The 12900-nt window shown below is 35.0% G+C and overlaps 2 protein-coding genes and 1 non-coding gene across 3 annotated transcripts; 1 reads left to right on the plus strand and 2 right to left on the minus strand.

The window, feature by feature from the left end:
- Window positions 1-2286: 2286 nt before the first annotated feature.
- LOC140761121 (transcription factor MYB61-like) lies at window positions 2287-4313 on the plus strand. The gene is made up of 3 exons (XM_073098319.1): window positions 2287-2802; window positions 2901-3030; window positions 3128-4313. The coding sequence occupies exons 1-3, from the start codon at window positions 2670-2672 to the stop codon at window positions 3954-3956; spliced, it is 1092 nt and encodes a 363-aa protein (XP_072954420.1). The 5' UTR covers window positions 2287-2669; the 3' UTR covers window positions 3957-4313.
- Window positions 4314-6217: 1904 nt separating this feature from the next.
- LOC140761048 (pectin acetylesterase 3-like) lies at window positions 6218-10278 on the minus strand. The gene is made up of 12 exons (XM_073098226.1): window positions 9993-10278; window positions 9335-9417; window positions 9135-9264; window positions 8932-9005; window positions 8642-8728; window positions 8440-8564; window positions 8191-8251; window positions 7912-7965; window positions 7736-7813; window positions 7472-7577; window positions 7237-7382; window positions 6218-6610 (listed from the first exon to the last, which is right to left on the minus strand). The coding sequence occupies exons 1-12, from the start codon at window positions 10261-10263 to the stop codon at window positions 6479-6481; spliced, it is 1347 nt and encodes a 448-aa protein (XP_072954327.1). The 5' UTR covers window positions 10264-10278; the 3' UTR covers window positions 6218-6478.
- Window positions 10279-12478: 2200 nt separating this feature from the next.
- On the minus strand, window positions 12479-12550 carry TRNAH-GUG (transfer RNA histidin (anticodon GUG)). The gene has a single exon. It is a non-coding gene; the product is annotated as a tRNA-His (tRNA).
- Window positions 12551-12900: the final 350 nt, after the last annotated feature.

A 12900-nucleotide genomic window follows, 5' to 3' on the forward strand; every position in this document is an offset into this window, starting at 1 on the left:
TTAATTGAAAAATTAATAATTTGGTTGTACATGGCTCCGCCAAAATAAAAAAAAATAGTGAGGCCACAGTACTTAGAAGTCGTTCGAAATTCTGTCATAAATTTTACTCCTGTCGTAACAGAGTAGTATTGATCAATCACGGATTGATTGGATCACCTGACAATCTATTATTTTAATCACAGTATAATCTATCAATTTTACGTGTTTAATTTTAATCCAAGTAATTGAAAGAGGAAATGTTTATATCACGACTATTGTCTATATATGAGGGATGATTTTATACATCACTTTCTTGTGCTTGGACTTATTATTTTTCCTACTTCATCTCTAAGCGTAGGTTATTTATGTATATAAATGAGTTAAATTAATTACACATGGAAATTTGACTTACAGTTAACCCATATCGTTATCGAAAATATTAGACAATAATAATAAAGACAAAATATAGAATGTCTTTGATAACTTTTATTATTATTATTTCATTTCTTTGTTGTCCTCCTAGTCTAGAAATATCCCTTATTTTCTGTTAAAATAGATATTATTTGATATATTTTATGATGCTTCATGACAATTAATTGCTGGAGGGGTCCTCAGATAAGCTGGAATCAGCAAAGATGTGGAGTAATGATAGCCAAAAAGGAATGGCTTTTCTGAAAGGAGGTGGGCCAATTTAAATAGAAATCACTCCAAAATTTAATCAGCTTGTCTTAATGTGATGTCTTATTTGATGTTTCCCACCAGTATTTATTTATCCTGTAATTGCTTAACATCACATGGATCCAGCACTGTGCACATTTAATCATTGATCAGAAATAATAAGTTCCATTGTCTACATCTGGGATTATATATATATATTCCATCTCTCATATTTATCAAATGTGCTCATTGGAAAAGTAGGAAGGTTGAGATAAATTTTGAATGCTGAGATATAGTTCATAAAATAGAATCTTGGAATTATTTAAAGATAGTAGGCAAATTACAGTTTACTCTCTTGTGTGGTTTTGACCCAATTTCATCGGTAGCTTGCTGAGAATTAATGGTTATCTTCGTCGAAATAAATACGACCTACTTCGAGGATGATACATGTTGTTTAGTCATTTTAACTACTTACTTGTGATGATAATTTTCTAGGGTGATTTGCTCGGATTGATAAATTATATTGATTAGAAAAACTAACGGTTGTAATTTAGTCTGGACCACAAAATTAAGTTTTAAAGCATACGGAAGTAAGTTGAAATTGAACCAAACCACTATTGGAGGGAGATAGATTGTAATTTGCTTAAAAATATTGAGTTTTTAACCAAACTAGTCTTTGTCTCAAACTTTATTTATCAATAAAAATTGTTCCTCAAACTTATTACTAAAAGGTGTTTATTTTACTATAGCATTATAAAAAACGTGGAACTTATAATCATTTTATATGTAAGATAAAAACGTTATTAAGATAAGCGTATTTATATAAAAGTAAAATTTTTAAGCTGTTGAATACTAACTTAAACAGATTTCTATAAATAAAGCCCTAAAATGTTCAGCGTTAGATGAAAATGCCGAATTGATCGGTGAATGTGTAAAAACGTAAAATGATTATGAATTTGACAATTTAATTAGGACTATATGGTCTTGTTTGTTTTGAGTTTAGGAATCCTTCCTGAATTGGTTCAGCGACTCCTAAACTAATTCGGTAACTAAATATTTTTTTATCTTTTTCATATCTAATCAAGTTTACTCTTAAAAAAATTAAGACTAAAAATTAAGGTTGACTAATCGAGTTCGTGGCTTAGTCTCAAATTAAACAAGGGTTAATAAAATAACCCCTTTTTCGTAATAAGTTTGAGGAACAATCTATTTATATAGAACAAAAAAAATATATAGATAAAGACTAGTTTGGTCAATCACTCAAAAATATCATTACAAAATTCATTTGATAGAATTATAATAAGAAGTTTCTATCTTTACTAAAATGCAACGGTAAGCAATGTGGAAAAAGTTGGGCCTGCTTGCCCTGACACAAGATTGTCTGAGAATTCTGATGGTTATGTGGTACTATTCTCTTGGCCTAGTTCCTTTACAAGCAGGATAAAGGGGATAGTACTGAAAGAACTATGCTATTCTGAGTGAAGTCCTAACTAATAGTGGGTGCCTCTTGTCTTTGGAGGACCTTTACAATCCCTTTTCCAAAGTCTGTGGTCCTCTTTGTCATAAGGACATGATGATGGATAGCAGCAAGTAGAGGTTGTTACATTGGATTGCTTGAACTCCAAAGCAGACACTGCTTGTTTAGTGGCAATGCCTTTTTTTATTATTATTTTTCCTTCCCCCCCTTTGTTCTAGCAATGCTAGCTTGAAAGATATGTTACTTTTTCTTAACTGGCTTGGTTCTGAAGTCATTGAGATCAGTCCTTTTAAATCCTCTCTACTAACTTATTGTGATTGGTTGCCCCCACCTGAACAGCAGCAAGCATTGCTTCTGATAGCTCAATGAGGCATTCAACTTAGGTGATAAAAGGAACCAAAGAGGATCAAAATCCAATTGCACCCACTTGACTGTGACCTTTCCTGCCCACCTCAAAGACAAAGAAGAGAACCAAGTTAGTCCCTTCTTTCTGATTGTTTCAAGCAGAATTCTACATCGAAAGCTCGCCGCATTGCGCTCCGGTATCGGGTTGAATATGGGGAGGCATTCTTGCTGCTACAAGCAGAAGATGAGGAAAGGCCTCTGGTCTCCAGAAGAAGATGAGAAGCTCCTAAAGCACATCACTCACTATGGACATGGATGTTGGAGCTCAGTTCCTAAGTTAGCAGGTGGTGTACTGAGTCAGAATGCATCAAATTTTGAAAAGAAAGGATCTGAATTCTCTATTCTTTTGACCCCCCCTAAAAAAAAATTCAATTTATTTCAGGCCTTGAGAGGTGTGGAAAGAGCTGCAGATTGAGATGGATCAACTACTTGAGGCCTGACTTGAAAAGAGGATCATTCTCACAGGAGGAGGAGGACCTCATCATTGAACTCCATGCAGTCTTAGGCAACAGGTACCTCCACAAATTGCTTCGTCACCTTGTAACATCTAATTTTATGAACAATTTGATTTGCAAATTATGAATAATTCTTGTTCTTTTCCTGCACCAGATGGTCTCAGATTGCAGCACAGTTGCCAGGAAGGACAGATAATGAGATCAAGAACCTCTGGAATTCTTGTATCAAGAAGAAGCTGAAGCAGAAAGGCATTGATCCAAATACACACAAGCCAATTAATGAGACTGAAGGAGGAGAAGAAAGATGCCAGATAGAGGCCTCGAGCTCGAAGAATTCGATCACGCCAACGAAAGAACTCTTTCTTGGCTGCCATGAAGAGAATTCTTCCAGCTTTCAGATACCAAACATGGCTTACAGTGACCAAAATCCTCCTCACTGGTATAACCACTACTGCAAGATGCTTGTTAGCAACCCTGAATTCTATTGCAGCTCGACAGCTGCTGTTCCTCTGCCGACGCCAAGCTCAATTCTGTCAACTTCAACGGAGTTTAATTCATTGGTGGATCTCCAATTGGATAAAGATCTACCAGGATTCCAGTACATGGAGTGTTGTGACTCTGGCGTCAATAGTACAACAAGTGGGACTAGCAGCAATGGTATTGAGTTAGAGAGCAGTAGCTCTCTCTATGACAGTGGCATCTTTCCATGGTCAGAATTGGTGCCCAATGAGGAAACTCATGCTCAAGTCCATCTTGAAGAGGAACCGGAGGACCTCAAGTGGTCAGAATACCTCAATGGCATCAACCCAACAATGCCTACAACTACTCAATGCCAAAAACAAGGCATATATGGAAGTAACAAAGAAGAGAGTGAATTTTCCATCAATGATTTCAGCATTTTGGACCAGAATCAGTGTCAGGCTTCTGATTCATCTGGTGCCAATTTTAAGGGACTGGATTCTGCTGCTTTCAGACATTTTTAGCTAGCTGATGCATGGAAATATGGTTTCTCTCTCTCTCTCTCTCTCTCTCTCTGTTTTAAAGAAATGTATTGAAGTGTTCTAAGAAATATTTGTGCACATTTCTGAACTCTTCTTTCTTCCCCTAACCAGCTTATTTCTCTTTTGTCTCAGTTGGTTTTGGTGGCATAGTAGATGCTTCATTCATGTAGAGTGAAATTTACAGCATGTTCCTTCTTGTTTGATGTTGAATAGGTGGACTTTATGAAAAAGAAAAATTGTTAAAGGGATCTAAATATAGGAAAGTCTTGACATTGTTTTCACCTAATTTTCAGATAACATTGATGTACTTTCTCCCGAAATTGAATGGACTAAATTAATTTGTTACTTGTGGTTCTGGATTATTGAGCTCTATCTTGTAAAAAACAAAGAAAATATTATGAGACATGTGAATTGTCCATTACTATTGAAAGGAACATAGTAAATATTAAGATTTCATGAGACTGTTACTGAACCAAAACATTTGGTTTGTCTTGCATTTTTGTTTATAGCTCATGAGATATATAAGGCGCTCTCTTCGCTACCAGATATTATAACCTTTTAACATTTTGAAGGTTACTGGATTGAAGTTTGAATTATCAAGTCATTAGATTTCAAAACTTTCAGATTACAATGTTGAGGAACTTTCCGAGTCACGCCTTTCAGAAGTCAATGTGGAAAGACTATCTTGCTGCCTTTCCATAAAACTCTAGTAGAAAATAGGTAGATAAGAGAAATATGATATGGCTCTGCATCTTAGATAATACAACAATGTTGAAATACAAGTAAGAAGGCTTCTCCTGATAGAATATATATTTATATTTTTGCATTCAAATAGATCTCTTGACAAGGAATTTTTCACCTTTTTTTTTGGAGAGTAACAACCTCAGCCCCCCACTTTATTCTTCGTAGAGGGAGGTAGTCCAGGGAATAAAGCTTGTTTCAATGTCTTTCCTCTTTTCCTTTTTATAGTGCTTTCATTGTGCTGCAACTCATCTTGTGAATGCTTTCTCATGTAAAGGATCAAAATTTTTGCTAGTGAGTTCTTCTGTCTAATTCCATTGTGCTTTCTTATGTAAGAAGCTCTTGGGAAAACCAAGTGAAGGCTCTCTAGCCTCTTTATTTTGAAATATGATACCTCTCAATCTCTTTGTTCAGCTATCTAATAAAAGAAAAGGCAGCACCACGCGCCCTCAAATGTAGGAAAATATAATTGGTGGCTTGCATGATGGATTGGAGCCTCTAATTTCAAACAATGGGAGCCAACAGTCCTTAAAGAAAGCAAACTGCAAAAAAGAAAGATCACTATCTGTTCAATTCACCTACTAGTTGGACAGTGACACTTCTGTCCACATGCCTATGTGGAGTTTGGTGGAAGTTTGCAAATTCTTGACGTGAGCTCTTAAGTAACCGTTGTTTCGCCTGCAATAAGAATATTGCTTCTCAAATTCCTTAGGTGTAGAAGTGCAATTTTGACTGACAAGCTATTAGGTCTCTCTCTCTCTCTCTCTGTTATCATATGATCGATGAATGGGAGTTTAAGTTTGCATGAATCATTGACTTGTATCGGTTCCCTAACCATATGATCGATGAATGGGTATTTAAAGCTGATATCAGAGTAGATGTGTTCTCTTTCTTTTCATCTTATGTCAATTAAAGCTGATAACCAGCAAAGAATTTCTAGTCATAGTAGAAATTTTTAGGATCAACCTTTCTTCCTCTAAGAGCCATTTTTTTACATCAAGGCAAAGTTCAAACTACTTTGAGACTTGCAAAACCTTTCTAGGCATAGTAGAGATGCATGATAAGGATTGATGAACAATCCCCAAGGTATCTCAGTCAACTGAACAGAAATATCAGACAGAAAAATCTACTTAAAAGAATAAACATCCAAAGATGCCAAACAAAATCAAGTACAAGATCAAATACCATAGGTGAAGTATAGCCACTTAATTGTGCAGGTTCTTCTGTCAATTCCTCTTCATTGCAGAAAGTACAAAATGGATGCTCTTCTGCTTGGTGGAAGGAGTAAGGAAATTCATAGAATTTCCTGAGAAACTATTGGTTTGAGTTGGACACACCAACTGATCATCTGTGAATATGCCATTGCAAGTCCACGTCAACCAGACAAACCATGAGGAGGAGAAGTATTAATGGTGCGGTAATTGCATGAGTGAGTGTTATCATTTGTTATAACCTCAAATACCGGTCAATGCTACCCAACTTCATCTAGTGGAAGATAATGTCATTAAAACTACAAAGATTAGATTGCAACTGTTTCTCTTGTTTCTCCTCATACATGATTTCATACTCTGATAATCTCTAACAGTGAAACTTTTTACAAGTTTATAAAGAGGAAATACAGTGTAACAAGTAAAATCTTTGAAATAAATATACCGTAGAATATGGAGAAAAAATCATTTTGCACAAGCACAAATTTCTTGCCCGTTGTGCTTCGTTATTTTCTACTTTCATAAATATGCATCCAACTACAATTGGAGAAAGAGTTAAAACAAATTATTCTTAATATCTTGTTTGAATACAATGTTGTGACAAGTGTTGTCGCAGGGGTACGGGCAGTCTATCGCCTTGACTTCAGCTCGATCAAAATACCAATCACCAACAGCTTGTGCAATTCTCTGCGGTACATGAACGAAAAGATGGTAAGTTAACATTTCACTCCATGGAGATGCTTAACTTGCTGAAGACTATGACATACATAAAGTCACCAACAATGAGATTTCAAATAGATAAGGAATTCTATTCTTTGGCAAGTAGCAAGAAAAAGGTAAGTTCAAAGGCTTAAAAGTTACAAGTTCCCAGTCTTATATCAGTTCCTTATCAAGGTATTTTTCACATATATTGAAAATTATGATTAGTAAAATGGAATGTAAAAGGAAAAAAACATATGGGTACTAACAAAGTAGATGATAATGACACTCAAATCTCTCTTCAGATTGATGGTCCTGACCTTCAAATATAAAATAGTCCTTGTTGTTAATTTTCAGAAGCTTTATTTAAGAGATTGTGACAACATAACAGACAAGTGCAATTAATAATAGGCTTAAGACATGTTACCTCTCTCTAACAGCTACAGTGAGGAATTGCTTGTTCAGAAATCAGAACTTCAGATTATTCTTTGATGAATTAAAACAGGATAGATTTGCTTTCCTATGTGGATTTCCCAAAAACAGGTGGATGTTTCTTACATGTTAGTAAAACTAAACTTACTGCATCTAAAATGAGAGCAGGAAGTTATATATACCTTATTCCCGATAGCGGGAGAATCATTTGCATTCCATGTGTCCAACAACTCAGATTGGCAATGAGCAAAACATGAATTAATGAATAATCCATTCCCTTTGGACTCCGAGAAACCTTTTACCATATCAATCATTTGGTTTCTGAATCCTACAGATGAGAGCCAATGTTCAATATGATACTATGATTCACTGTATCTGCCGAACAGATGTCAAATGAAAAAATAACCAACAGTTTACCTTGCAAAAATTGGATTTGGCCTGAATTGCAAGCTGAATAATTTAGCCTACAATCTTTCCAGTCGCCACGGGGATCAGCACTTTTTGGGGCTAAACTCTCCATGATCTGAGAACATAAGAGAAAAGAAGTTAGAGTCGAAATTAGAGTCGAACTATTGGATCATAAGAAATAAACCTATAAAATCAAGCCAAGATATATGGATATATACAGAACGTTTTCTATAATTGTGGCTCATATTGTGTCTAGTTAAGATTAGTACGTACCTGCCACACATCATATGCTGCATTTAAAAGAAAAGTTGGAGTCTGGATATTAGCTATCAAGTTCTGTGGAAAGAAACACTGCACAGAAAAGAAAGGAGAAACTAAAGAGTTGATCGTTTTATCTCTTTGAATTCTATTAAATTCTCATCCTGTAGAAGAAAAAAAATTAGCTTTACCGAAGTCGCATCCATGCGGACAGTGCAAGACCCTGGCAAGTTCTTAGCTGCTCCCTTTATATCCATACAATTTGCCCATTAGAACAGATGTCAGGATAAACAAATTATAAAAACTTTCACAGAGATTCACAGTATAAGAGAAGATATTCTCAGAAATGAAACATGAAATTATTGTTCAATCATATTTTTTTCATGTATATTCAGTAAACAAATATAATATTTCCTCTTCTTATTCTAAGAAATGAAATAGAATGACAATAATCATATTCAAAGGATTACCTGCAGAGTCACAACTCCTTCATAGAAAGATCTTAGGGTGCGCCCGCCAGATACATCAAGACTGCAATGCATATCAAACAAGCGACAAATAAGCTTGCCATTATGGCGCATGAAAGCAAACATGAACACGAACAAATCATCTCCAGTAATCTTATATGTTTGTAGTTTGTTCAGGGCTCATAAGATGGCCAGACATAATTAAGGACATATGAAATAAACAGAAATGATTCTGGTAATTAAGTGTCATACGCATCAAGGAAAAAGCCAGCATCTGCAAAGCATTTGACTTTAGTGTTTCCTGGAAACAATGCTCGAAAACTATCACAATGCAGTATTGATGCAAGACCTCCTGCTGAACATCCTGAAAGAATGGCCTGAAAATACCAAATCCATGAAATCATAAAGGATTTTGCCAAGGAGTAAAGATATATTTCATAAGATGACAACAGACCTGGTTGGCAGAGCTCATTCCTTTCGACATCAGCTCTTCCATAGCAGCAGACCAAATACGCTGACCTCGAAAATAAAGGCCTGAAGCCTGTGTGTCCAATGTTTCAGAATATATTTCAAAATTTCAATATATAATGCTAAAAGTAACCAGAAATTATGTGAAACATCAAAAGTTTATAATTATGTAATTTTTTTTCATTTGCAAATTCTCTATTTGTGGACCTGAATTAGACCAACTCAGTTGCAGCATTATAAACAATAAGACAACAAAAACAATGTGTCGTTACTAACCTGATCATAGCTTTCGCCAGCAAATGATCCGCCATCACAATAGCGAATCCTTACTCTGTTCCAGTTGTAGAAATCTGAGACATTCAGCAAAAGAAAGATTATCTAAGATGATAATTGAAAATATAAGTGTTACTGATAATTTATTCTTTATCTGTGAACTAGGAAAATATTTCAATTTAACATAGAGAAGGTGAAGACTATACCAGGATTCTCTTCAGGATCATTGCTCAATCTTCCACCAAATTGTATCTCTCTCTCCATGTACTTTGATGAACCATGTCGAGATGTCTTGCGGTATAAACACGATCTTAGATTGTTGCACCAGCCTCCCCCCTGATTTTCATAGTACATTTAGCTTCACTGTGATGAAGAGAATGAGCAATTTTAAGTGTCTCTTGCTCACCTCTAAGTCAACAAGCCAACTGTTTGCTCCTGATCCAGAACCTGGATGGAAGTGGTAAGCAGGTGGAGTTCCATCCAAACAAACTGCACATCATAGAGAAATTAGTCCAATTCTATAAGAACTATTCGAGTCTGACTAGCTCAAAATATATATATACATATACCCAGTTAAAAATCCTCAAATCAGAGGATTCGGATGGATTTTTAAACTTTATTTGAACGAACTCCTACTTTTGGAACATCCCAATGAGAGATATTAAATTGATTGGAAATGTTTTCGCGAGAATTCATTTCTAATTTAACAAAATTTCTCCATATTCCATAATTTGTATTGATATATTAATAGTTTTTTTATTCTACATATTATGTACAGTGAATTTGTATTGATGATAAAGGATATAACAGGAAAATAAAACATCTGTATGTATTCCTACCTATTTCCAAACCACAAGGTTATGTTAGCTAATCAATCGAATTCTATTCAAATGAAATCGAATATTAGCAGAGTTGAAACCAATTCAAGGTTCCAAGCAACAAAGACAATCCAAAAATAGGAGCATCTGATCCTTGTAACATCCTCACAGACTCGATTCGTACAGTGGACATAAAAATAGATAAATAACACATTCAGAGAGATAACAAAAGAATAATAAAATTACCAGCTCCCTTATCAACAGCAGATTGCATGATGGTGATCCCCACCATGATCACATCCTTCTCCCCTAACCCCTCCTTGGCCACTCTCCCCTGAGCCCATCTCACCATAACCAATCCAAGAACCCCAAGAACCCAAGAGAACTTCATGGCCTCTTCTTCTTCTTCTTCTTCTTCTCCAGAGTGGAAGACTCCAAGGGAGGAGGAGACGACGATTGTTAATATAGACGCAAGAAGAAGGTTTACGTGGAGGCAAGGGGCAGTCAGGGAGTGCATGTGAACTCCAATCGGGGGGAATTTGTTTCATCCCCTTTCCCACGTTCCTTTCCCACTTTTGGAGATATATGATGCAATAAATCGACCAGAAGATTCGCCATAAATTCTGTGTCTTTTTTCCTATTTCCCATATTTGACTGGGTGGCGTGAGGGTCAAAAATTCTTCCTCGGATCGTCCGGAAAGAGAGGAATTTTTTAGTATTATTATTATTATTACACTACAAGTTTGAATCCAAAACACCAAATCAAATCATCTCTCAATAACTGTTTTTTGGCACCTAACTGGCCCGGCTTCTCTCGTGGTCCAAAGAATCTCTCCTCAAAGATTTGAAGATTTGAAAAGAAGAAGAAGAGAAATTGAGTAAAAACACCTCCATATTTTGTCTTTATCATCATCATCATCATCCACTCTTTACTTTTTAAAATTACTTATTTTTAATCTTCGATCTGGAAAGAGAACTTATTCGAAAGTGTTACCGTCGTTCAGCATCTTGACTCATTTAAATGGTAATTACTGGTTTAAGAGAAGTAATGGCATGTGGTCCTGTTGCCATGGGCCTCACCCCTGTTTGGAATCCTGAAATTAGATTGAACTTTGGTGGATTTATAATGGTTAGAATGTCTCAATGAGAAGAATTCAATTGATTTGGAATGATTTTGGATGATTTGAGGTGCGATTCCACTAGAATCCATTTCTAGATTAACCAAACTTTTTGCTACAATCCATAATTGTCTTTAATGTAATAATTACTTTACTATTCTTCTCTTCCTTTCTCCAATAAATATATATATATATATATATATATATATATATATATTTCTATGACATAATGGTCTAATGAGTTATTCACATCCTATTACTATTTTTTTCCCAAACAAACAAGAGACCCACTCAATAATCACATACATTTGTTTCCTTCTACTATCTCTCTCTCTCTCTCTCTCCAGTGCCCCATTTAGACTCCAGGGCATAAATCTTGGATCATAAAAGATGGCAGGCACTAACCATTGCCATGCCCACGAAAACAGTAGTCTTATTATCTAAAGTCTAAAGTAGTCACCATTCTTAAAGTGGTGGTGGGCAAAACACACAAGTTATTGTCATGATCTCCTTTTCTTTTGGGTGCTGTATGATGACACTGTTTGACAAACTGAGAGCAATAGAATTGCTTACTCCATTGTTATTGCCAAGCTTTTTTCTAGTTTGCAGCCTAGTGGCCACTCTCAGGGTCACTCAGAAAGATTCAAACACTAGTAGCCACATATAGATTATAAATTGGTTGTCAAATTTCTTTGGGTTTTCTTTTGGCAGTCCTTCTCTTTCTTTATCATACCATCTACTAACCCACAAGCTGCCAGAAGAATCTCACATGATCCAGGCTGCAAGAAATTGATACAGGTTGGGGATGAGGAATGGACAAATGAGTAGAACTAAGTGATGCAACAGAAGGGAAAGGATAAATTGTAGACATTGGAATATTAACAATTTGAGTTTATTATTAGATCAAAACCGTACAGCTTTGTGGAATATGAATGTTGAGCCATAGGTTAAAGACTAAAATTATCCATTTAAATTTTGGTAGAAAGGTTTGACCCAATTGTCCAGAGGAAGTATCAAATTTTTTTTAACATTCTTAGAGTTTAATTGCATTTAGAAAGAGGGAGAAAATAAAATAAAATTCTTTGCACCAAATTATGTAACATTTACTAGTTATGTCTTAAAATAAACAAACTATCGTTTTGAATTTTAATTTATATCCTTTTGATCCATGTTGTTTAGACTAATATAAAATTATTAATTTTTCTATCCAAACTAACGGAGGAAGTGTAAATTGCCATAATACTCCTATAATGTTAACAATCCTATTGTTTAAATAAATATGAATCTTCTAGGTATATTCTTAAGATGATTAATTTTTTTTTCTTTTTATGATCATATATTTAAAGGGATAAATATTAACTAAGATTTAAGTCTTGTAATTTTAAATTGAAGAAGATATAAAAGGCTGAAAGTGTATTTTGATTTAAATTTGGAAATGATGAGTAAATTTAATAGTCGGAGAATAACAATTTTAATATTTTAATATTTATTATGGTGGAAAAAATTTCTCTAATAAAAAGTTATAAATTTTTTAAAATTATTTTAGATAGAAAAATTAGCTAATCTAAATCATTGGGACACTTCCTATCCAATAGGAAAAAAGATAACAAAAACTGTGGCTGCTGGGATTCGAGCCCAGGTCTCCACGGCCACAACGTGGAATTCTCACCACTAAACTACAGCCACATCTTTAATGCTAGTGCGAACGTTAAATATGAAGAGCTAAGAATTGCAAACCTTCTTCTTCCTACTGCTTTCGATTTTTATTTCCTAGAAAGACGAAGCATTTCAATGAATAGGATACAGATTTATAGTTGATAGAAATCAGAAATCAAGCAGGTTTCAACATAAACTGACATGAGCACCTTGTAAGGCGTTGCAGAAGCCCTTGTGATGGTAAAAACTACTAGATGGAGAACTCACATTACAAGAAAGCAAACCAGCATACGTATGAAAATCACTTGTGTGACAGGAACTTAGAGCAAGATGTTATAAAACGAGAAACAAATTAATCAGAAACAGTAATAAATGCAGAA

This window comes from Typha angustifolia, chromosome 6, assembly GCF_048772165.1.
Source record: "Typha angustifolia cultivar Huaian chromosome 6, ASM4877216v1, whole genome shotgun sequence".
Taxonomy (NCBI): domain Eukaryota; kingdom Viridiplantae; phylum Streptophyta; class Magnoliopsida; order Poales; family Typhaceae; genus Typha; species Typha angustifolia.